The 24958-nt window shown below is 30.1% G+C and overlaps 4 protein-coding genes across 6 annotated transcripts in view; 2 read left to right on the forward strand and 2 right to left on the reverse strand.

The window, feature by feature from the left end:
- LOC101513509 (uncharacterized) overlaps nt 1-5374 on the reverse strand; it is a 6370-nt gene extending 996 nt beyond the window's left edge. The window contains exons 1-11 of the mRNA XM_004504289.4: nt 5160-5374; nt 4874-5012; nt 4682-4777; nt 3943-4019; nt 3688-3767; nt 3101-3161; nt 2405-2472; nt 2241-2322; nt 1640-1720; nt 1481-1558; nt 65-184 (exon numbers count right to left, since the gene is read on the reverse strand). Of these exons, the coding sequence (XP_004504346.1) occupies nt 65-184; nt 1481-1558; nt 1640-1720; nt 2241-2322; nt 2405-2472; nt 3101-3161; nt 3688-3767; nt 3943-4019; nt 4682-4777; nt 4874-5012; nt 5160-5327 (1050 nt within the window). The 5' untranslated portion in view covers nt 5328-5374. The remainder of the gene's footprint in view (nt 1-64; nt 185-1480; nt 1559-1639; nt 1721-2240; nt 2323-2404; nt 2473-3100; nt 3162-3687; nt 3768-3942; nt 4020-4681; nt 4778-4873; nt 5013-5159) is intronic.
- Nucleotides 5375-7976: 2602 nt separating this feature from the next.
- On the forward strand, nt 7977-15227 carry LOC101513817 (vacuolar protein sorting 38). 3 transcript variants are annotated; one of them, XM_073370453.1, is made up of 6 exons: nt 7977-8375; nt 9715-9921; nt 12637-12805; nt 13640-13788; nt 14067-14291; nt 14958-15227. In XM_073370453.1, exons 1-6 carry the CDS (start codon nt 8196-8198, stop codon nt 15078-15080), a joined length of 1053 nt encoding a protein of 350 aa, XP_073226554.1. In that variant the 5' UTR covers nt 7977-8195; the 3' UTR covers nt 15081-15227. The 3 variants fall into 3 exon arrangements, with proteins under 3 accessions (XP_073226554.1, XP_004504347.1, XP_012572339.1); XM_004504290.4 differs by having other exon boundaries at nt 7978-8375; nt 12637-12817; XM_012716885.3 differs by having other exon boundaries at nt 8233-8375; nt 9693-9921; nt 12637-12817.
- A 1448-nt stretch (nt 15228-16675) lies between these two features.
- LOC101514162 (small ubiquitin-related modifier 1-like) lies at nt 16676-19746 on the forward strand. The gene is made up of 4 exons (XM_004504291.4): nt 16676-16888; nt 17169-17271; nt 18068-18220; nt 19416-19746. Exons 2-4 carry the CDS (start codon nt 17173-17175, stop codon nt 19485-19487), a joined length of 324 nt encoding a protein of 107 aa, XP_004504348.1. The 5' UTR covers nt 16676-16888; nt 17169-17172; the 3' UTR covers nt 19488-19746.
- Nucleotides 19747-20957: 1211 nt separating this feature from the next.
- LOC140920953 (PLASMODESMATA CALLOSE-BINDING PROTEIN 2-like) lies at nt 20958-21760 on the reverse strand. The gene is made up of 2 exons (XM_073370420.1): nt 21487-21760; nt 20958-20992 (listed from the first exon to the last, which is right to left on the reverse strand). Exons 1-2 carry the CDS (start codon nt 21758-21760, stop codon nt 20958-20960), a joined length of 309 nt encoding a protein of 102 aa, XP_073226521.1.
- Nucleotides 21761-24958: the final 3198 nt, after the last annotated feature.

Raw genomic sequence — 24958 nt, forward strand, 5'->3', positions numbered from 1 at the left:
TGCTACATTGAATTCCCTGAAGATACCAAAGTACAAAGCACGTCATCTTTATGGATTTTCTTACCTGAAAAGCTGGGTTACTAAGACGAATCTTCCTGAATTTTTCTTCATCGGGATTTCTGGCAACATTCCCTACATAAGTTAAAAGAGTTTGAAATGCTCTCTTCACTCTGGCATCATCCTCCTGCTCCAAGAATAAAGCAATCATATAATTATGCAAAGGTGTAACAATATTTAAGCAGAAAGCACTGTTACTAACATTACTAGGAGAGTGTATGATTCAGTTGATAATACTTTCACATGTATATAAAATTGACTGAATGATACACGGTATACTTCTCCGGCCACTGGTCATAGTACAAGTACCGGAAGCAAGATGAAAATAACTTAAATTTTATTTGGCAGTTCATGATTTATTTTAAGAAAAAAATATCCATTTTGGTCCTTCAAAGATATATGCAAAAATATATTGATTGTATATTGATCCTTCTAAGGCTTATGTGACATCATATCATTCCTTAAATGCCACATTCTTTGCCACCAAATCGGTCCTTCAAATGACAGCAAATTGGTTCGTGAAGTAGGAAATTGATGACACAGATTATTATGAAGGGATAACTTGGTGTTGCTATCAAAATGAAGGACCGATATTCATATTCATGATCTCAAGTATCAGTAAAAATATAAAATAAAAATAACTACATTTCAACACACTAGTTGTAAATTGGTAATATTTTAATTTCAGATTATAACATGGATGAAACTAGAATAACTGCAAAGGCATCCGTTCTAATCATTTACTAAATTGCAGTGTTGATATTTGTGTACGTGTGATGAATGACAACAGCAATCCAGAAATTAATTTCATAACTCCTTTGATGCCATTAGCTCATTATGAAAATGACAATAATAAATATACCCCCCTCATTGACACTATCTCCAGAAGAAAACCACATGCTTTATATATATAATTCTATCTACAGATATTTATTCCTCTTTTGAAAAGAATAAAGGTTATACATGAATCTGAAAGAAGTTCGGATGTATCTTCATGGGTGGATTCGTTAATCATATATTTATGAAGTGCAGTAATTATTACTCTGGCATTTATTGCCCTTTCCCTCTTTTATTATTTTTAATGTTTCCCATACAAATCTTCAAAAACATTAAACAAAGTAAAAACAAGGTGATATTTTTACTTTATTAGTAAAAATAATGTAGAAACTGTTTTCTAAAACCAAGCAGACCATAAATAGAAAGATTTAAGCAAAGTCAGTTTGGATGTCAAGCTATCTACATAACATAATTTGCATAACATAGTTTGGAGTATTCTTTAGCATTAACTGTACGATAACTGTTACATTATTCACCATTAGACTTTCAGTTGATATTATTAATCCAATGACTATCCAACAGCTACTAACACTGTCAACTAGGCCTATGAACCACATAATTATCAGCAAGTGACATGTAAATGTACCTTGTGGTTCTGCTTGAGAGAACGCAAGCACTCTCTCATTTGCTCGGTTTTTGTGGCAGGCCTAATTGGCAGGAAACTCTGCATGCAGAAATTTCAAATTTTCAAATAAATAGACACAACATAAAAAATAAAAAACACCATTTTTGGACAAGATGCTACCTTTTTCTCCTCTACAACAGCTGAAGGTTTGGGTGCTGAAGGCTCTTCTGGAGGCAATCCAAGTTTTCGCCTTCTTTCCGCCTGTCATAATAGAGAAATAAAGTGACTTCATTCCGATACCCAATAACAGATATTCAATTTGTTATCCCATCTTGTGAAATAAATTGCTCAACATACTCAAGTATTTCTAAAAAATTGGACCAAAGTCCTCTAAAGCTCCTACAGCCATTAATACTATAGTAGGAATCAGCCCTTCCCTTCCCAGCCCACCTTCATGATCCTTGGATATTTTCGAGGTAGATAACCTTGGAAATATTTAGAATAAAAATCCCAAAAGTGCTATATTGGTATCCAATAACAGCCAAATGATAAAAAATTTAAGATTAAAAACAAAGGTTAAAATTGTTACACAGGTCAAGGATAAAGAATCAAGTATGGGAATTATATACTTGGAAGATGTATAATATTTAAAGACTATTCTTATGGCAGTTGTCTGGGAATTTTATTTGTGAAGTATTAAGTAAGCTGATTTACAAACTCAATAAGAACGTGCTTGGAAAAAGAACAACAGAAAGAACAAAAAGTTAAAAAATGTCTAAACCTTGTCTTCTTCCAACTTTTGCTTGATTTTTTCTCTAGCCCTTTTCTCTTCCTCTTTTTCTGCTTTTCTCAAAGCTAACAACCTGCAAAAGGAAGCAGACTACTCTTGTAGTTGGGTGCATTCAAAATAAAAGACAGTATGTGAGACAACTAGGTGAGTCGGACCGTTTTCTTTCATTCTCTTCTTCAATCCTCTTTGCTTCAAGCAACTCCTTGCCAACTCGAATTCTCTCCTGAATAAGAACATGCGTTTGGAATAAGAAAACAAATATGAAGTAAACTACGACTCAAATATTGAGGACGGCACCTGTATATGGCAGCTTGAAATTCATACAAATGATATTATGATCTTCACATGGTTTTAAGCAAAAAGATGTTAAATAGCATTTTGAAGCCAATTTACAGCTAATTGGTGTCCCTATTGAAATTATCTACCTATTAAGCAATACTACATCAAGTGTCCAGGACCAACTTTCCTAAACGCCTAAACTACTGGGTGAACTCTCAGATGTTTTATATCTTTAACACACCCTTTCAAACAAAGAGTCATTCATTTGGGCTTGTCATATGGACAATGCACAGACTCAATCTACCATGTGCTGAAACTCAACTTTTGTATATAGAAGAATGAAAACCACGAGGATTGAGCTCTTAACTTGTTGATCATAGAATCTAAGGATCAACTCTCCCCAAAGCCTAAACTCTTGGATGGAGGTTCATGGTTGCTTTAATGTCTCTAACAAACTGTTCACACATGCACACCCCCAATATCGTAAATATAAAATTATAAGATACTCAGCTATGCCAGTGGTGAAACTCAGTGAGATAAGTGAGAAGCAAACGGATGAGTTTACAAAATACCTTTTCTCTTTCTCTCTCCATTCTCTTCTCTTCTTCTTCTTTCTTCTTGCGAGCCTTCTCCCTTAAGATTATTTGCTCAAATAATTAAATGACTACATGGACTAGTAACAATGAAGTGGCTTAAAAAATGCATTTATACTATAGACCCAGACACAAGATATACAAACATATGTTATTGTAGGAGAATACTACAGAACTTGTGTGTGTGTGTGTGTGTTGTGTTTTAACAAACTAAACATGTAACATTTAAAGGAAAAGAAATCCGATTTAGCCATCACCAATCCTTCTGTATATTAAGAGCATACTATAACCCGCATGCAACAATAGAGAAAACTGTAATCTATAGACACATTACTTAGACCATCCATAAAACAGGGTGTGATATATCAATTACCGGAATGCTTCAACAATAACTGTTCCTACTGTTAAGGTTTTATAAGGGATTACCATTTTCCATAATACATAATTTCAATCAATGCATGGTTAAAAAAAAATCCCCAATCCTTTGCCATAACAAAATTCAAACTCTGAAACAGCTTCATAACTTGGCCCGTGATGTGAATCTAATTTTCCATTCAGTTTTGTACCTTAGATCCCGTAGTATGGCATTTGTTTCTTCTGGGGTAAGAGAGGCTTTAGTAGCCTTAGCTTTACTGACAGCAGGTACCTGAGTGAACCATCAGGTCAGAAGGTAGAGATTGCAACTTAATTAGACTGTATGTATTTATATCATGAGCTAGTCTTCTTATTTTTACTTAAGTTTGCAAATCCAAAAAATATATCTTATGAAACAGTGCATGTGCAATAACAATATGCCATATGAATAAACAGAAATGATGTACCAAGGGCATCTCATCTATGTCAGGTCTATCCTCATGGTTTTCTATCCAAGTTACAGCAGCCTCAAGACTAGCATTACCTGTAAAAGAGAGAAGCCTAAGTTCAACATCTAGAAAGTTCGTGATTATCAATGTCCAGATATAGATAACATAAATATTGTATGAAAATACCTTGTAGATTCATAACTGCTTAATACATGTATCCTGGATCCAGAGACTTTTAACATACGAATATAAAAACTAAGATTTGCATCTAATAATTTATTAAATTTAACTTATCATGCACGAGTGCTAAACTTTGAAGAACATATTCATCCTATGTTTGTCTCCTCAATATACTGTTCTTGGCAAACCCTACCCTAACCCACAGAATCCAACAATGTTCTTTGTAAATTTCCTTCAATTCAAAGTTTCAAACTGCAAAAACTGATGCTTTGTAGCACAAAGATGATCAAGGACGAAATAATAGTGATTGCAACATTTAGTATGCAATTATTTCATTGATAAAATAGTTTTACGTGTTTTTTAATTAATCGGATGATTTGGAAAATTGTTTCAGCTATTTATATCAACCACGTTTATTTTTTCTCATACTTTGCAATTAAATATATTGTCTAACTTCAGATAGTAAACAACATCTTGCGCATGAGGGTATTTTGCTAGTAATAATCAAGAATACAAACCCATAAAGAATACAACCAAACAAGTATGTTCAAAAAAATAGAAGTGTGTGCAAATGTACCAGAAAAATGAAGCGCTCTTGTTGCCCTCGCTGTTGAAAAGCCCATCGATTCAAGTTCCTCAAGCAGATTTTTGTCAACTTCAGGAACAACCATTTCTGTATTTCACAATATTAAACCCAATGAATAATTACTTAGATACACAAACAAAAACCGAATTTCAATTCACCACTGAGCTTATTAAAAAAAATCACCTTCATTTTGGTCAGTGGTTCCACCCTCTTGAGATTCTGAATCACCCTTAGGAACCTCTAAACTTATTGGTTTTGCTGCTTCGGAAGTCTTATCAACAAACTCAGTGTGCCCAGTTCTCTTGGTGTGTAAATCACTCTCCTAAATTATTAAACAGTAACGAATTTCAGTTAATAATATGATTCAGAATTTCAAGCAAAATAATCAAATTAAACCCTAAAGATTTTGAAAAACGCTATGAATGATTGCCAAGTGTAGGGTTTGGATTAAGAATTGGGGGTGACTGACGGTTTTGGATCGGCATGGTTTGGAGCAAGTGGTGCAGACGAGGTTGAGAACGGGTTCGGTGGATTCGGAGAAGTTGGAGTGTGAGGTGAGCTCAGCGTGTTCTTGAGCTTCTTCTACCGATTTCAACAGAGCACCACAATCGCCGCACTGGAGCGAAACCCCTGCCATTTCCGGTGACTTCTTTGGTCGGTGGATCGCAAATGGGAAAATAAAACAAATCAACGGATTTTTTATGTCTCAATTTTATATGGATCTTGATCGTATGCGGTCACAACTGTCTCTTGTTGTGCACTTAGCATATATTTGATCGTTGGATCAAGTTCGATCAAGTCCGATCAAAATTCATAGTCCAATAATAAATTAGATTTTAGGTTTTTAAGAAAATTAACTTTTGAACTTTATTTCTCAACCACCCCATCGAGATTGGATATCGATTATTAGCCCTCTAAAAAAACTCCTCTTTAAAATTCAATACACAATAAAATAAAAAATTAATTTCTACAAAAGAAATATGAGCAACTTTTTTTTATTAAAGAACAAGGCTGAAATCAGGAAAAATGAAAACTAAACGGAAATATGTAAGTAAAAAAAATGTCATAAAGAGCCTCGATTCCTTTTTTTCTATTTTATTTCTTCATCTATTATTTTATGTCATTTTCTTTTATTTTTTAAATAAATAAATAATTTTTATATTAATATATTTTTTCATTGTATCTTTACGTTATCTTGTCAACTAAGTATGACATTATTTGGTTTTGATAAATTATCTTTGATCCAAAACACACAAAATCAATTTATGACTTAAGTGTAGTCAATTATGCAAATTCAGAGGTATAGGGTATTTCGATCACTTTAATTTTATCAAATTTATAGACAATTTGTCATTTTATGTTATTAATCTATATGTTTTAAGTTTGTTCGAAGATTTCTTCTTTTTTCTTTTAATAAATTTGTATTTGTGTTATTCTCAGTCGATGTATTTTTTATTTGAATGAATAAATATCGTTTTCTGAGTAAAAACTTCCATTCTATATAGAAATGTTTATGCGTTTATACAACTCATTCAACTTGCTCATCCAAATCAACTCAATCATATATTTATTTGAAACTCACTTAAGTGCGAGTTGAGTTCAACTCAAATCAACCTCGTTAAAAAATGTAGTATTCGATAGTTCATTCAATTTCTATCTATGAATCGATTCCTTTTAAAAAGTAGTTATTTGTTAAACTTTCGTTAATATAAATCAAGACTTTTATATATTGACCTAAAAGTGTTTCAATTAAATTCAACTGTTAAAATTTTAAATGAATAAATTACCAATTTGCCCCCTAAATTGTATGGGTCACACATTTATCCTGAAATTTAAAAATAAGCAAATAAGGCTCTTAAATTAAATGGTGTCATGCGAATATTCGCTTCTTTAGTTTGTTTTGTTAATGAAGTTGACATGGCGATATCAGTTGTTAGCCATTTCAATACCACAACATACAAGACTAAATTGTCGAGTTGGATATATGTTAGGCAAAAGCTATATTGTTCAATTTTATAAACTAATTTGAAACTAAATTTTTTATAATTGAAACCTATCATCAAGTCATTCATCCTAATCACAAATAAGTATAAATAAAGACTATTAATATTGAAATTAAACAAATAAAAACACACAACTACATTGAAAACGGAATCTCTAAATTGATAAACATTAAAATGCATGCAAATTATTGTACAAGTTACTCAAATGCAAAATCACTAGCCAAAAGGTCAATATTACATTAGCCATAAAACTAATGGAATATCCATTTAAACACACAATAATTTAGAATAAGAAGAAGAAACATATATGTGTGAATGGCGGTGATGACGAACTCAAAGAAACAAACGTAAATGATACGAAGTTGCAAAATATAAAACGACTGTGAATGGGTGGTGATGATGGAAACTAGAGGATATCAAATATGAAGAAGACGAACCGGCGAGGGGACAAAATGAAATAAAATTACGGCAAATGGAGGGAAATTGAATATTTTGTACTAAACTATTTTATTTTTAAATTAAGACAAATTACTCTTATCACATATGGACCGTCACGCCTAAAAATTTAATCCACGTCACACTCATTAATGAAGAAAACTAACATAAGGACCAAAATGATTGACACCAATCAATTTAAGGGTGTTATTTGCCTTTTTAATATTTCAATAAAAAATATACGACATTTACAATTTTGGAGGATAAATTGGTTATTTATTCAATTTTAAATTGTCTAATATAGTGTACGGATAATTGAATTATTCATGAAGAGAAAATCATATAATCATTTTTTTAAAACGTTATATCTCACTAACACGATGTCCTAACTAAATTAAATCGTTCATCACAAATTGAATTGGTTGTAGTTTATAAGAAAAAATAGGATACTTAATTAAATCCACACAATAGAACTCAATTGCGTCGATTAATGAACTTGATCAAAATATATTCAATTCGACATATGAAAAACAATTAACATGAAAGTTTTTAATTGGACATAAGTTCTAATGCACCTTATATGAGAAGTTAAAATTTAATGTGTCGAGTTAGACACAAGATTAGACATTTCCACTTTCCAAACAAACAGAAGTTTAGATGTTTTAAAAGTCAAAGAAAAAAAAAACTAATAAATTAGAATTGGAGATTAAAATGGTGAAGAAAGGGAATTGAAAATGAAACTCATATTTAATTTAAGTATTGGTTTTATTACCGGTCTTCAAATTAAATATACAGTGTACTGTAGATCCCACTAAGCTTGAAAGCACGTTAAAGTATGATGATGCGCGCTTTCAACGTGTCCAATATCACATCACACGGTTTGTTTGTTCCAACAGAAACCAAATTCTTACAACATATCGCTCTACACCCATATTTCCCCTTTCCTTTCTCTACCGAGAAAATCCACTCATTTTCCCGAGAAAATCCACCAACACAAGAAAATAGATCGATGAGCTTCGTACCGTGATCAACTAACAACTCCAGGACGATGATGAGGTCGATCCCTCATGGAATCAAACCAAATTCTCTCATTGCAGACGATTACGACTGATCCAGATGATGTGAAAGTGATTGAGTGGGAGGACTTTGAACACGATCTTGCTAGGTTGTCGAGTCTCGCTTCTGCACTCAACGAAGCTAAGGAGAAGAAGCGAAACCTTCAGCACAAGCTTGAGTCACTCATCCAGGTAGGGTTTTAGTGCTTGCTGAAATTAGAACTAGGTTTTCTGTTTATGGAAATTCGGAATTTGTCGAATTGCATATTTTATTTGTGCTATTTACGAGTTAACTGTAAAATGAAGAGAAATTGAAATTTAAAGGAAGAGGAAAATGCTCCTACGGTATCGTATAGAGAATTTGAACTCGTTTGGGGGAATGAAATCACATTCCATATTTGATTCTATTTATTCAAGCAATTGCAGTTATCGTCAATTCGTAAGACTAGAAGTAATTCAATTTTGCGGTGTCAGTACTGTTATTATTTAGCGCAAATTCTTAAGATTAGAAGCCAACCATTTATTGTCCTATTCATTTCTTTCTTGGGTTCATTTTCCAATTAGGGGTCTCCACATCGACAGTATATCTGTTCACGATTAACAATTTAGGGATTCTGGTGTTTGAGCTGGTTGATGATAAGCTTAAAGTTTAAAATTGAAAGTCAATCACTCTCTGGTATGATCGAGGTATATTATGGTTGGACACTTTGACTAGTCGATCTCTCATTTCTTTTTTTGCTTATGATATAAATAAATATTTTTAAGGAGGCAGGGAAGGGGAGGATTGAATGAGAGTTTATAGTGATTTGGGTGTGGCGGAGGGGTTGAACCTTTGCCTTCATATCTCTTTCGATAGATATAATATTTAAGTAGTTGAGGAAAGGGAGACAGAAAACAGTAGGATGATAATCTACTAAAACAGAAGCTGATTCTTCCTAAAATTTTCTAGACTAAGTTTTCCTTATATTGCTCCTCTGCATGTCAAGTCCAATGAGACGCTTTTGGTCTCTATTTTCATATTCTAATATTTTGTTGTCGGGTATTTAAAATATTTGCCATTAATATAAATTGTTCTCCATGTTTTTATATGATTCTATCCAGAGAATAAAACAGAGAAACAGAAAACAAAATATATCCACTGTTGTGTTATTTTAGGTTTAAAACAATAAAATGGCTAATAGTTTTTGGAAAACAATTTCTGATAAGAAGTAAATCGCTAATCAGTCCTTCATAGTTAATCAAACAAGTTTTTTACTTTTCAAATTTTAAAAGCAGAACCATTTTAAAAAACACTAATCAAACAAGGTCTTGGTGTTTGTTTACATCTTAACAAGTTAGGATGCTTTATAGCCCTGATCATTGGTTTTGGATGACACCAGTAATGTCAGTTTTTATGTATGTCTGTTAGGGGTATGGTTTTTAATTTAATTTAATTTTATTTAATTTATTTAATTTAATTTTTAATTTTTTAAATAATACTTGTCTCTAATTAATGAGCCCGCGTATTAGCGGGCAATGATTTTGTGAGCAGGTCAATGGTGAATCATTGGGTCGATTGAATGAACTTGAAGAAATGCGTCAAAAATTGGAATCAAAGAAATTGATGATGGAAAATATGTCCATACGTTCTAGGCTGGCAAAGGAGGATGTTAACAAGCAGGAGGAGCAACTTAGTGGTGCTGTGCAGTCACTTTTGGTGGCAGGTGGTACTCTCTCTGTAACTAGTAGAAACCTTCAGGTGAGTTTATGTTATATTATTATTATTTTTTTAATAGAATATGTTATATTTTCCTTGCGGGTATAGTGTCTTTCACTTTTTTGGGAATGATTAAAATTAAAAAAATTAGTAGCCTCTTACATTTTTTTTTCCTTTAATAGTAATTATGAAATATGAAGGGACTTACAAAGCAAAAAAGTGGTCGATGTGATGAATATAAACAACTAATTTGGATGGCATGGGTTGAACCTTGTCTTTTTTTACCACTGTGTTAGACATTTTTGAGTAAGATGTATAGAAGAGTATATAAGGGTTGTAAGTGTAACGGGTTCTGAGAATAACTATGTTTATAGTTGGCAAGATATCTACAAATTTAGTTTATCTTACAATGTACGGTGCTTTCAAATTTTTCATCATTTGACATTCTTAAAAAAATTTCATTTTGACAATGGTAGCAACACGTTAGCTGACATAAATTTGGATGCTCATATGATCCTTTCTATTTAACTTGTTTAGTTGTTGTTTTTTAAATGCACTTGTTTAGTTGATTGACATTATGAATGGGTATTTGAGATGTTTATGTGTTTCTTAAATGGTCTTATGCTAAAAAATTACCCAAATTTTTCTTTATTGATGGAAACTTAGTTGGTTGACATTACAAATAGGTATTTAACAAGTTTAGGTGTTTCTTAATGGTTTTGTGTTAAAACATTACCCATAATTTTCTATATTGATGGAAAATTACTTTCTTCTTAGGAAGTCCTGTTGCTCGCTTTCTTGCTTATTTTGTCTGCTGTCTCGTCATTGGTTATATCCCTATTTGGGGGGATATGAATGAATTGGATGTTTTTATTTGCACTGAATTATAGAATTTGATTACTTGTAGCTTCTTTTCCAAGAACCTTTTTTCCATGTCTCCCCTCCTATATACAAATCTTATGAATTAAGCACTACCCTAATATCTACCTTCTTGGAGAAATTTATTGGTCTGTTACTTAATTGGGTTTATTCACTGTTGGTGTGAGGACACCATAAGACAAGCCATATACTATATTATGGGTGTTTTTGAGAACTTTAAAGAGTTGTGCATCCATTTCACGGATGTACTATTGGATACTATGCAGCAGGTTGCATGATTTCTCAATGGATGCTGGGTTGAGGGTGATTTAGGATTAGCAAGGATAACTGTACAGTGATCTTCAATTTTTTTAGTATATGATTTGTTTAGTTGAACATTCATGGATTAGTTCTTGTGTCTTAGTTAACTTTGGATAGTTATTTTACCGACTTCACTTTTCTGCTATTCTTTGGTTGCATCCTTACCCTATATTCGGTTCTACAATGACTATGATTGGTTTTGTAAAATTGATTTTGTTTATAGGTCAGTGGAATGTAAAATGATTTATGTTTGGACATTAACAGAAAAGTGAGTTCGTGTAAAAATTGTTTTTGAAGGCAAAAACTCAGTCTCAGCTTCAAGTTAGAATTGACTCTAGAGACAAAGAATTCTACTCGAGAAAACCTAAATATGTTAAAATCAATTCTATCTTTCTAGAATCACTTCTGTCTCTCATTAAAGTGAAGTCACAGAGGGTCATTGACCTGTAAGTAGAAATTTGTAGGTGTTGCTGCCAATGATGGCTTTCCAAATAAGATTTTGAGGTTATGTAAAGAACAATGACCTCAGCCTTTTTGTGTGTGGGTTTTTGGCTTTGGGATAATTATCTTTCTTCTTCTTATCTTCCTTCCTTTTCATCAGATGGAACCATAAAATTATCACAAGAAAACTAAACAGATGTTGCATATAATAATAGTTTGGATGTAACTGATATGTTATTTGGTTGTATTCTACCTTGTGACCAATAAGTTCATGTTTTTTATTAATAGTTTGTATGTAACTGATATGTTCTTTGGTTGTATTCTACCTTGTGACCAATAAGTTCATGTTTTTTATTATATATAGAGTGAAGCCTTAAATCTCATACTCTCAAATTCACTGGTTTAATTTTTTTGATGCTGAGAGTTCTGTAAGTTACAAATTTAAAAGGCAATGCTGCATCTGAACAATTTTTTTTTTGTATATGTAGTGGCTAGGTAATATTTCTCCTCCTTGACTACTGCAGACATGTTACTTTTTTAGCATAGTGATAGAATGTTTGGGGATTTAAAAAAAAAAAAATTTAACCCATCCCTTGTTTTGACGAATAATATTTTATTGGACTGAGTTCTATGAAAAGTGCTATGTTGCCTTGCTGCAAAAAATGATTCATTTATTTGATATTAAAGAATGTGTGAGATGTTAATGATTGGCATTCAGAATATTGGTCTTTTTTGCTTTTGACCGAATTTATGGTCAGTTGAATAGAGTATTCCTTTTTCAGTTTCTATTGCACCTATCCTAAAGAATTTACTATGGTGTGTTGTTGATGATCTAGTGGTTGTGGGGTCAACCTAGTTGGGATGACAATCACTTTTTTGTCTCAGCACTAGTTTTTAAAAAGATCCTAAAGAAACTACCTCCTTGTTTTCTTTCAAACACCCTCGATTTTTAAAAGGCCTTTTTCTTTTCTATGCTTGTACCTGTATGAAATAGCATCCGACAAATTTATTTAGAGAAATACAAACTAGTCATCATTAATTATTTGTCCTTCTGAATTTCGTATACAGGGTATATTTGTAGTGTCATATGTCACTCCAGTTACCGTAGTTTGAAAGCTGATGATTCTGTTATTATAGGAATCAAATAGACTACTATCTGAAGAAAATGGCTATGTTCGACTGAGAAACTTGCAAAAGATGCTAAGGATGAGGCAACAATACATGACATCTCAAATTTCTATGCTGTATCCTGTAAAACTGTTGGTTGGCCCAGCACAAGAGCAAGAGCTTGAAGCTTATCCTTTAGGTAGTCCAGCAGGTAACAGTTAGCTCAGCGATAATATTTTTGTGTTTATTGTGCCTCTAAGCCAAGACATGACTGAGCTCACATAAAAGAAGAAACTTGAAATTTAAGTGAAGTATGAAACTTGAGGGGCTAAGATGGTTCAGTCACTCTCCCTTGGTTTCCTATTCCTTAAATTGGACTGTTGCGATGAAAAAGGTTTCTCTCATTTTGTGTCTCATCTACCTGATGCACTTCACGACTTCTTTTTCATCGATGCTTCTGCATTGTTTTTGCTTCATCTCTAATGCCTTAAATGATAGTTTTGATATTTTGTGGCCAAATTAAAACTAATTACAAGTAGATATTTATCTCATACTTTTTTCTCTTGTTTCTTATAGAATAAAAGGTGTACGTCTTTTACCAGTGTTATAGGTAAATCACCTGTAGACCACATTACTGTTGCTTTAAATGGAGGTTTAGTGACAGAGTGAATCTTTTGATCTTTTGTGGCTCTATCACAATGGCATTCTCAAATTTTTATTGTCATTTTAAATCTCATATTTGAATTGTGACCTTTAAAATGAAATATTGATAACTAGATCATAGATCCTTTGAAGTTTGAACATTTAACCAATCAATTAGTACTATTTGTTATTTCTTGTTACTTATTTTTATACCATAAAAAAGCTTCCATGGAATGTTTTACAAGTATGGATGGATGCACTAGATTTCTAGAAGACCATTCTACTTTGCCTAGTGCTAATTTAAGTTATTCAAATTTTTGGATACTATTGCATTTCTAAATGATACCTTCTCAGAATCATTGTTGAAAGTTGTCTTTATATCATTGCCCAGGGACTCCTCCCGAACTTAAACCAGTTAATCAAGGATCCTTGATGATTCAAGGTCTGCATTTAAGTATGCAATCTTTTAGAAAGATGAGTTTTTTCACAGATAAAAAGGAAATTCAGAAATCTGCCACAGCCCTAGGATATGTTGCACATGTAAGTTTTGGTACCTCCCTTTCCTTCTTTGCCTCAGATATTTTCTGTTTATGCTTTATTTTCTATCTCACACATTTCCAAAAATCATATGACATAGTTTCTAAGTTGTTGCATACATATTGCAACATGTGTATCCAGAAAACTGGTTGTCCTTTTGTTCTCTTATCAGATGTATTAAACTTTTGTATTCTCAACTGTGGTAGTTTTTATATGCTCATGTGGGATTGCGGGCCTAATAATTGTTGAAAAATGCTGTAACTGGACTGATTACTTTTCAGGCTGTTTCACTTATAGCCTCATACTTGCAAGTTCCTCTACGTTATCCTGTACGGTTGGGTGCCTCTCATTCATATATTATTGACAATGCACCCTCGACAGAGCTAACTTCTGAAGCTTCAACAAGCGGAAAATCTTTCACAAATGCCAAGCTTGTAGAATTCCCCCTATTTTTAGAAGGTCAAGACACAACAAGAGCAGCTTATGCTGTATTCTTGCTAAACAAGGTATATATCCACATATATAATGATATTTTTCTGTAGCAATGCTCAAGCTTTGAAATTTAATATTTAGTTTGAGCTTTTATGAAAACATTACAGGATAGTCTCCCTCTTGTTCATTCTTTCCTTCAGAGATCTTTTCACTGACAGTCTACCCCGTTATCATTTGCTTAATTTATTTGCCTGGGTTGTGAACTTTTTCTTAATGGCTTGTGACTGCTATACTTTCCTCTGTTTATATTATCTAATGATTTGTGTGTGTCTTTCGATGAGCGGCTTTTTTCACTTCTGTTTCCCTGAATCAGTGTTTTGGAAAGGATTGGATGCGTTTTCTAGACTTTGCTCAAGCATCTAACATATTGCATTGTTTCGGCTTTGCCCTTATGTTTCTCTGCATGAATAGACTAAATTAGAATACCTTCATGTTGACTGTAAGAAACAAAAGAAATTACTGAGTAACAAACAAACATTGATAATTTATATTGAAAAAAGTTGTATTTGCGTTGCCCTTGTGCCCTTGTCATGTAGATTGGCAGCTTCTATGTAATCTCAAATGAGGAATATTTTGCAGTTTCCCACTCTTTGTTAGTTTAATTTCTCCTTGAATAGTGTAAATATCCATTTGGATTAATCCTTACTTACCGCTCCTTTCACTTATTTTTGTGATTGTAGGATTTAGAGCAGCTTTTGAATTTCATTGCTGCCAAGAGTTTGGGACCACGCCATGTATTGGCAAATTTGAGAGAACTTTTAAGAACTATCCAGTCTTCAACTTTTATAGACAACATTATCTAGTATTTTTGTCTGATTTAACTTCACTGTAAATTGATTTTTGTTAATTCTTACACGGGTGCAATTTTTTGGGTGCACCGTCCAATGTAGCATTGTTATCTATATTGAGTCAAACTTTCTTTATTGGATTTGATATTCTTTTCGAAAGTATAGATTATATTGCTTTGGAGAGAACATGTCAGATGAATTTCTTGAGGGGCAGTCATGTATATAAGACAATTTTTTGATAGGTTCTTACGTTTCTGCGGGAGTTTTCGTGCTCCAGGAGGATCTAGACCATTTCTTAATGTCAATCAGATGTTGATACCATGGTTATAGTTTTATCGATCATAAAAGAAAAATTAAACACCAATAAAATTAATATTTTGATGGATAAAATGAACTCATTTAAGTGGTGAGTTCTCGTTAGATGTAAAAACAGTTTTACACTAACTTCAATTTTATTAGTTTGCCACATTACTTCATTTTTTGAAATTGATGATGTAACATAGAAAATGATATTTTTTCTTTGAATGTTGTAGAATTGTTTTATATTGACAATGTATGATTATCAAAGAAAGATTATTAAATTCTTTAAGAATATAGGTATCAGAGCAAATATATGTAAAAATGAGACTCAAATGTATTCATCCATTTTAAGTTTGAGTTTAATTGCTATGCATTGACGGTGTAAAGTTTTACACGGTCAAGAAATTATAATCATTCGTGAGTGTGATTTTATAAATAGTTTTAGTAAATGTCAAATATTTTTAATGATTTAACGGTTGTGATTGATTGATAACGTAATTTTTTTTTAAATTAATTGTGTATATAAATTGAATCATTTAAGTTTCGAACATATATGAAATTATTTCAAATCATTGCTATTTTTCATTAAAAATAGTTAATTTTGCTTTCAAATTAGAATTTATATAATTGAAAGACTAATATTTTTTAAGGGTTAAATTTCAAAGATATATTCTTTTTTGACAAATCTAGAGATATATTCTTTGGTCAATGTTACATTATTAATATGTATTAAATTGTCTGAGATATATTATATACATTTGCTGTTTAAATTTTATACACGTAAATCTAACCATGTCTCACCATGAAGATATATGCAGACGTATTTTAGAAAATAATATATTAAAATCGTCACTGTAGTAAGATATATATTAGAAATACGCATACAACTTTTTGTACAGTATTTTTTTATGTATATCTTACATAGTTATTAAACTATTGTTTTTTTTGGATTAAACATAATTTTTTGGTTCTCACATTTTTCGATTCGCTAGGTAGTGTTGAAGAATATAGGGGTATCACTCAACCAAAAATTTGAATATCGATTTACTATACTATATGATGGACAATAATTGTTTCAAGACCTTTATTACTTACTACCATTAAACTTCTTTAAGTTTGTGATAACATATTAGTGTCTTCTAAAGCGGCAAGTTCCTTGCAATTGCAAAGAATTAAAAAGGCTAATTAAGTAACTACATTCATTTTGATGTTGTCAGAGTCAGAGCCAAATACGTCACATAGAATTCGATTGCTTATACCTAGCTCTACCGCAATATCTTGTCACTTCAGGAAAATTGAGTACAGAAAACGTGATTGCTCATTTGAAAATGTAGAGAATCTGTACTTGAGTGTGGAAAGTGAAAGCAACTAGTCATAACTCATAAATACTCTCACTCTCTACCTTATTACATTTTTGAAAAACCACAATGCTTATTTATTATTTATCCATCTACACAATCTACCTACCTAGTACTCACACCACCTCAAACCCCTTCCTATTTTCTTCTTGTTCTCTTCTTCTTGTATGCCCTGTATCTTTTTCTTCATTTTTAATCCGAGACATGTGTTTGTTTAACATAGTATTTTTTGTAGATTTTTGTTTCACTTTGAGATTGAAGATTTATTTATTTATTTATTTCATTTTTTTTATTTGATGGTTAATCTCATTGTATAGTACTAGAATATGCCACATCATGCAAGTGAGACCTTATCTTGTGTAATGAATTTGAGAAAGAAATTTGTTTTGGCTTTTGTGTGGTGGCATGGACCTTATTGTTCTCATTTGTGTTTGTGTATGTATAGGTAGATGAGCAATATGGCTTCTCATGGTAAGAGAAAGGCTTATAAAGATGAAGTGGCTAATGATGATGGTATTGTTTATGTTACATTTACAATCAAGGGTCAGGTGTGTGTATATTTCACTCTTAGCTTAGCCATTACTTTTATTTTCCATGACAAATAAATAAATCACTCTTCATGTTATTTTCCAAGCATTTATTGTCTTTCTTTTAAAATGATGTGATATTGTTCAGAGAAAGAAAACTTGTATGAATGGTTAAGTAATTTGGGGTTTATATATGAGTAAAGGATAAAATTCATTTTTTTGGGTAAGGTTCTTAACTTAGTCATGATTTATTAAATTCATAATTTTTTCAAATTTGTTATAACCCTAATGTGGTTTATTTTATGAATTATTCGGCACATAAAAAAATCCACCTAAGTGATTAGTGTCTTGCGTTTTAGTGGCTAGATATGTTAAATAAGTGATTAATAATTTATATTTTAGTGGCTAATAAAATATTTAAAGTGGTTGATAGTATAAATTTGTATGTGTGTCAAACAAAAATCTCAATTATAAAAAAAAAAAAAGAAATTTTGTATGTTCAAATACTAATTTTCAAAGTAAATAGGTTTCAAGTTTCTGGATGAGCAATGTGAGACTTACTCCTTAAACGTTACTAAACATTTTTAAAATATTCAACATATTATACTTCTTAAATTATTATTGTTAATTTGTTAGTAAAAGGAAAAATCAATCTGAAACTTTTGTATGGATCCAAACATAGAACAAGTATAAAATGGTGTGTAATTAATTGTCCATGTGATAGCTCTTATTCAAGTGTGTTTGTGGTCCAAGCTCTTGTACCTTTTTCTTTTTTGTTGTCTTAATCCTGTGCTTCTTTCTCTTCATTCAAATGTAGGATGGGCGTAAGGTATTCTTCAAAGTGAACCAGGATAAATTCTTGATAAAAGCATTCAGAAAATATTGTCAACAATTGAACTTGGAGTATGAGACCATGCACTTTATGCTTGAAGATTACACAATTAAAGGGAATCGCCAAACACCAAAAATGGTTAGTTTCTTGCACTTCTATAGTTTTTTAGTATCTTTAGTTATTTATTAGACAAGTCATGCCTTTAGATTTGATAGTAATAGTGATTATTGTGTTAGACCCATTAATTAATTCCACTAAGTAGTGTATAGTCTATTTAATCAAATTAGTGTTTTTACTCAACATACATATAGTTGATTAATACTTCGTTATTCCTCCGTCCTATAATAATTGAGTTATTTAATTTTTTTCCACATAAATTAAGAAAAATGTATAAATAAAAAAAGAAAAATTATTTTTATCAAATTATTTTTGTTAATTATTAATACATTATCAATATCATAAATGTATAGTAAAATATATTACATAAAAAATGATTTAAGTAATATTAATTAAATGGTATGATAAAAAAAATGCATTAAAAATTGAAAGGGTTGGCAAATGGATCAACTACTGTGGAACAGATAGAGTAATATTTTGATTGAAGGAGATTCCACATGGTTCAAGCAATGAATAACTGTTTTGTTGACTATTATTATGTTAGTTTACTTTTGACAGTCTTGATATTTACACTCATTTTTCTAATTGTTTAGTTGTTCATGTCAAAACAGCCGTAAATGTTGCTGCTCTTCTTTAAGTTGCTTAAGGAAATTATCATCTTTGTGAAAAAAGAAAATAACTAATTAAAAAGAGAATGTAATAAAAATTGTTTTTAAAACATTGTGCAGTTATATTTTTTTCCCTGACTTTTGCTACCTCAGAGCATCATAGAAAATTGGTTTGAATATTTGATCGATTTGGATCCCACTTTTGAACAATGTCCATGTTTGGTGCTAAAAACAATATATTAGTAGAAAAAGATACATTGATAATTTCTGTATAAGTTTTTATATAATAAGTGCTTATTCAAGTAGTATTTAGCATATGATGTGGTGTGACGAGATTATATCATCTTTAGACTTTTTTTTTTAGTTAAATTAGTATTTTTATACCTTTTTGATCATTTGAACTCTAATTTTTTGACTTCTTCGCTATTTAATTCAAATCATTTGAGTTATTTGATTTATGTAATATGTAAACCTTAAATGTTGTATCTTGTATATAAATAATTTTTATGTCTTAATACTACATATAGTATTTAGTTGAAGTTTCTTATTTTGATTGAAGTGACCAATAGTTTTTTTATTTTATTTTATTTACATTAATGTAACTTCAGCTCAATATGGAAAACGGTGATGAGATATTTGCCGCAAGACAACAATCAGGAGGTGGTGGTGCAACTCTGTAAGAGGATGAAATGAAATGGTTAAGTAGTTAGCATATTATTACTTATGAGATGTGAATTTGTTGTGTTGACTATTGTGGTACATGATCACAAATCTACTAATTTGCATGTCCATATGATATGACTATAGCCTATATCCTAGAGAACACCAAAAACAAACATTGACTTGCTGAGAATCTAAACACCTACAGTACTTAAGGAATGCCAAACTTCAAAAAAATGTAAACTAGTCTTTTCTTTTTAAGGAAAAATATTTAAACTAGTTGAGTTTTTTTTTTTTTTTTTTTTTAACTCAACTAATTGAGTTAAATTAATTGGTAAAGTTTTACTACATTAAGCTCAAAATTTGAGCTATATACATTTTTGATACGTGGATATAATTTTATTTATATGAATAGAATCAGGACTAAAGTCTAGAAAGATAACACAATTAATTTATTTTATGGTTGGAAAATTTAATTTTATATAATTTTTTTAAAAAAATAATAATAGGAATTGTATTTTTTTCAAAACTTTGTTTGGTTAAAACTATTATATTTTTAAGATTTTTTTTAAAGAAGTATATGCATAGTTACGTTAATATTATCTCCACGTTTATGAGAACTTTTTTTATGGTTCCTTCTTTGAGAATAAAGGCATAGAAACTGTGTAGTTATTTTATTATTCGATTGTAGCTTTGTAATAAACATGACAAAGTAACATTTCACTGTCAACAAGTTTTGTATATGTGAGCCTATTAAACTTGAGAATAGCAATTCCAATAAATATATTCAACTAATAATAAAGACATGGATGGTAAGGTAATTAATAACATTGAAACTAATATAGTTTTCATCAAAAAAATTACATTAAACTAATAACTTTTATTTTTATCTCTACTATATATGAGTTATTTAATTACATCAAAGAATGTTAAGTGAAGTGATGAATATTTGAAAAACTAATAAAATTACTCACTTATTGGGTTTCCTCTGAAGTAATAAGTATGATCAAATCTAAATCCACATAAACATTATTGATTCTTGATACCACTATGATGAATTAGAAAATACCAATTAATTTTCACAAATAATTCTTATAGACAGTAATAATTCACAGTAAGTCATACTAAATTAATATAAAGATTTATATAAAAAAAATTAGAATTAACACGTGTACTAATTTTAGTATCTTTGTACTAATTTATTAAATTTTGCTTATAAAAAATATATAAAATCAAAACGTAGATATTGATAGAGAAAATTAAGAGCTATATGATTCATAACATATTATTTTTGTTGTTCGATGGAGTATTGTATGATGTCAAATAATCATCAGTTGATCTTTTCATTGATGCTCCTCCAACAATTCTAATCAAACATCAAAACAAAAAGCAAATAACATTACCAATTAGTTACATGTATAAAATATAGGACACTAAACAACAAATAAAAATATAAAATCAAATCATGAAGACAATTTAATATCATACCTTCAAAAAGTAGATGGATATCTGCACCCTCTATAACCTATGCAAACAAAAAAATAGTTGAAATTTTGTCATAAAATAAAGTAAAAAAGTATAGCTCATTAGACATAAGAAACATTGGAATTGAATTTCAAAAATTAAGGTAAAATACATTTTTTATCCCTATGAAATGAGATCATAATTTTGATTTAGTGTTAGAAAAAAATGAAATTTGATTTTTATACTATTTTTGTCCATACAAATATGCACCATTTAAAAATTTGTTTTCTAGAACTCAAAATAAGTTAGATCTAACTACATCATAAAATGAATAATAATCACTAAAATAAGAGTTTTAAAACAATCCTCGTCTAAGAGAATTTAAAACAATCCTAATTTTGAAATAATTAAATCAATAAAAAAACACTACTGGGAGTAAAAAATTAAAAATTGAACATGTACCATTAAATTAAATTAAATTAGTTTTACTTTCAGGTTCAATCATAAAAAAATATTTAATAAAAAAATTAATTAAAGGGATATTGATATTCATACTTGGATCACTTTGAACAAGGGTTGCAGTGCCACCAAAATCACAAGAGCCATCAGCTTGATTATTGATGTGATAATAACTATCAAAAGCATAAGAAGCATGACTTTGGGCCGTGTTTGGATAATAACATTCTGCCTTGGGCTGAATAGGCTTACAATTTGCTCCAGCTCCACATGCATAATTTAAAGCATTAAGTAATGACTCATGGTCAACATCTTTCTTAGCCACACACCAAGTATGGGTTGCTCCTTCAATCATCACATTAACAAAAATCATAGTTGTCACAAACATCAACATAATTGAAATCAACTTTGGTGAGGCCATTGAAGAAATCAAAGAAAATGATGAAATATTGTTTGACTTATTTCTTAATTATTATGTGAAGTGATTTTTCTATATCTATTTTGCTCTATATATCATGAGTATATATACAAATAGAACATGCACGAATTTACCAACAGTTAAATTTGCTATTAAATTATTAAAGTAAAAGATATTTCAAAAACAAATATTTATATTTTTACTCTAAATATATAAGTTTTATTTAGATAAAAATATTTTATAAACTAGTATTGATGATAGTCAAATTGATAGCATTTTTAGTTATAAAAGTTATTTTGACTAATTCATGAGATATGATAAACTTAATTTTCTTCTAAAAGAATAAAAATAAAAGACACACTATATTTATAAAATTATCAATAGTAAGTGAATTATTAAAATTCTCCTTTTTTTATTATATTATATTGTTAATCATATTTTATAAATATAACTTTTTTATTTATTTAATTTTTTCTTCTATAAATCAAACTTTTTCGATAAAATTTTCTCTTCTCGTGTGTATTGAACTTATCTCGATCTATTATTATTAACTCAATTAAAATTATTTCAGATATAGAATTGTGGATTACACTAGTTAAAAAAACCTTTAATAAACGATTTTAAAACCAATTATAATAAAACCAATTATAATAGTATAATAATTTAGTAAGATTAAGATATTTATTTGATAAAGACAAAAAAAAATTGAGATCCGGTAAAAAGAAAACAAAGAGATATTTACTTTTTTTTTAAAAGGAACTCAAAATATATATGGAAATCATATAAATATTTTGCGATCTTTAAAATTTATTATCAATTTTTAAATATTCAATGTTGTAAATAAATATTTTTAGAAAAAAATTACATTAATTAAATATTAAGTATCCAATAACAAACATATTTCTATTGTTATTGTGCAAACAATGTTAACATACAATATTATTCATTTGAAGATGTTTTTAAGAGAAAAAAGAAGCTGAATTGTTCGTATAAATTATTTTTACATTATCGGGGAATGATAACTCTTAATTTCATTATCTCATTTTGTAGTTATAACTTTCATTATTAATAATCATTCACTCAACATTTGTATTTCTTATTAGTTTAAAAATGTTTATACTGATCATATATGATCGTGAAACCCTTTTATAATTATTATTTATCTTTTTTTTCTTCAAATTATTATTTATTTTCAAAAGTTTAATTGTCAATATCATACTATATTTTTGTTTATTGGTAAAGAAAAAACTATTGAGATCCGGTACAAAAAGCAAGGAGAGAGATATTTAGGGTCTGTTTGATTTTAATTTCAAAATCTCTATTACAGTTTTTAAAAATAAAAAAATTTGTTTGGGTTGCATATTTTTAAAAACTGATTTGTAAAATTGTTTTTAATATTATAGTTTTTAAAATTAAAAAAGCAAAACATGTAAAGAGTGTTTTGCTTTTGGTTTTTTCAATTTTAAAGTTTTAAAAAGAAAACACACGGAAAAGTAATTTTCATTAATGGCTCATTTCATTGTAATTTTGTTGAACTTATAAAATATAAAAAAATTGCTCATTTCACTGTAGAGAGAAGCAAAAACCAGAGGCAGCCATGAAACCATTCGTGAATTTGAGCGTAAACCCTAAGAGGGAAGAACTATCTAAGTGACTCAAGAGATGTACTTGTCGAAGAGAAGGTTGCCACTTTTTTATTCATAATTGGGCATAATGTTCGTCATAGAGTCGCTTCAAACCGCTTTCAACATTCCACAGAAACAATCTCACGCAATTTCAAAGAAGTATTAAGGGCAGTGTGTCGATTGGGAAAAAAACTCATAAAACAAAAGTCCATAGAGTTGCCTGAAAGAATTAAGAATAATTCAAAATACTATCCTTGGTTCAAGGTATGCACATCATATTATCAAAATTATTTGAGTTCGGTTCAATTATCTTTATTATTTTGTTTTGATTCTATTTAATTGTGTTATGCTTTATAGAATTGCATAGGTGCAATAGATGGTACACATATAAGTGCATGGGTTCCTGCAGAGAAACAAATTTCACGTAGAGGTAGAAAGACAACAATCACGCAAAATGTCATGTGTGCTTGTGATTTCAACATGATGTTTACACATGTATATTCTGGGTGGGAAGGAAGTGCACATGATTCAAAAGTTTTTTTGGATGCAATTTCAAATCCAAATGCAGGATTTCTTTGGCCACCTAGAGGTAAATCGTAATATTATAATAAAATTACAATATGTCGATGAGTTAATGAATTTAACTAGTAGAGCTAACATATTTTTTTTATGAAGGTTCATTTTATCTCGTTGATTCTGGGTATCCATGTACTAGAGGTTTGCTTCCTCCTTATAGGGGTGAAAGATATCATGCCTAAGAATATAGAGGCCAAGGTAGACAACCTAGGAGTCCCGAAGAGTTATTTAATTACAGACACTCATATCTACGGATGACAATTGAACGTTGTTTTGGGGCGTTGAAAAATAGATTTCCTATTTTGAAGTTGATGCCTCCTTATAAACCTTCCAGACAAAGACTTATAGTAATAGCTTGTTGTACTATTCATAACTACATACGTAAGTGGAATTTACCAGATGAATTATTCAACATATGGGAAGCAATGGATCCTATGGAACTTGAGAGGGTGAATGAAAGTTCAGGCATAGAAGGAACAAGCTCCAACGATAACTTAACTAGATTATCTGATGAAGGTGCGGTTGAAATGACAATGAGTAGGAATCGTATTAGAGATAGGATGTGGGTACACCATCACAATTAGTTGGACAAATTACTATCTTTTAGATTTCATTATATACAATGTTGGTGGATATTTCTTAAATACTTGTGTTGTTTCGGCTTAATTTTTATGTTCTTGGTGGATAATATATATGCTAAATTTTTATATACTTTTTTCTTCAATTGAGTTTTAAAAATAGTGATCAAATAATATATTTTTATATTACAATTAAATTTGAAACTCTATTCACTTGAAATTAATCTTATTTTATAAAAAATTAAAGAAGTGAACAATAATGGACAAGTGTTTATTAAACTATTTTAATAAAAATATATTTATTAATTATACTAAAATATATTACTTGTATTTAAATGTTATTAGTTGAATTTTTCTATCTTTTTAGTTTTATT

Source organism: Cicer arietinum, chromosome 6 (assembly GCF_000331145.2).
Source record: "Cicer arietinum cultivar CDC Frontier isolate Library 1 chromosome 6, Cicar.CDCFrontier_v2.0, whole genome shotgun sequence".
NCBI lineage: Eukaryota > Viridiplantae > Streptophyta > Magnoliopsida > Fabales > Fabaceae > Cicer > Cicer arietinum.

Coding starts and splice junctions, on each gene's coding strand:
- LOC101513817 (XM_004504290.4), top strand. CDS start 8,196: ATGGAATCAAACCAAATTCTCTCATTGCAGACGATTACGACTGATCCA. Junction 12,818..13,639: donor TCCTTTAGGTAGTCCAGCAG/GTAACAGTTAGC, acceptor ATCATTGCCCAG/GGACTCCTCCCGAACTTAAA. Junction 13,789..14,066: donor CCCTAGGATATGTTGCACAT/GTAAGTTTTGGT, acceptor ATTACTTTTCAG/GCTGTTTCACTTATAGCCTC.
- LOC101514162 (XM_004504291.4), top strand. CDS start 17,173: ATGAGCAATATGGCTTCTCATGGTAAGAGAAAGGCTTATAAAGATGAA. Junction 17,272..18,067: donor CATTTACAATCAAGGGTCAG/GTGTGTGTATAT, acceptor ATTCAAATGTAG/GATGGGCGTAAGGTATTCTT. Junction 18,221..19,415: donor ATCGCCAAACACCAAAAATG/GTTAGTTTCTTG, acceptor ATGTAACTTCAG/CTCAATATGGAAAACGGTGA.
- LOC140920953 (XM_073370420.1), bottom strand. CDS start 21,760: ATGATTTTTGTTAATGTGATGATTGAAGGAGCAACCCATACTTGGTGT. Junction 20,993..21,486: donor CCTTGTTCAAAGTGATCCAA/GTATGAATATCA, acceptor TTGTTTGCATAG/GTTATAGAGGGTGCAGATAT.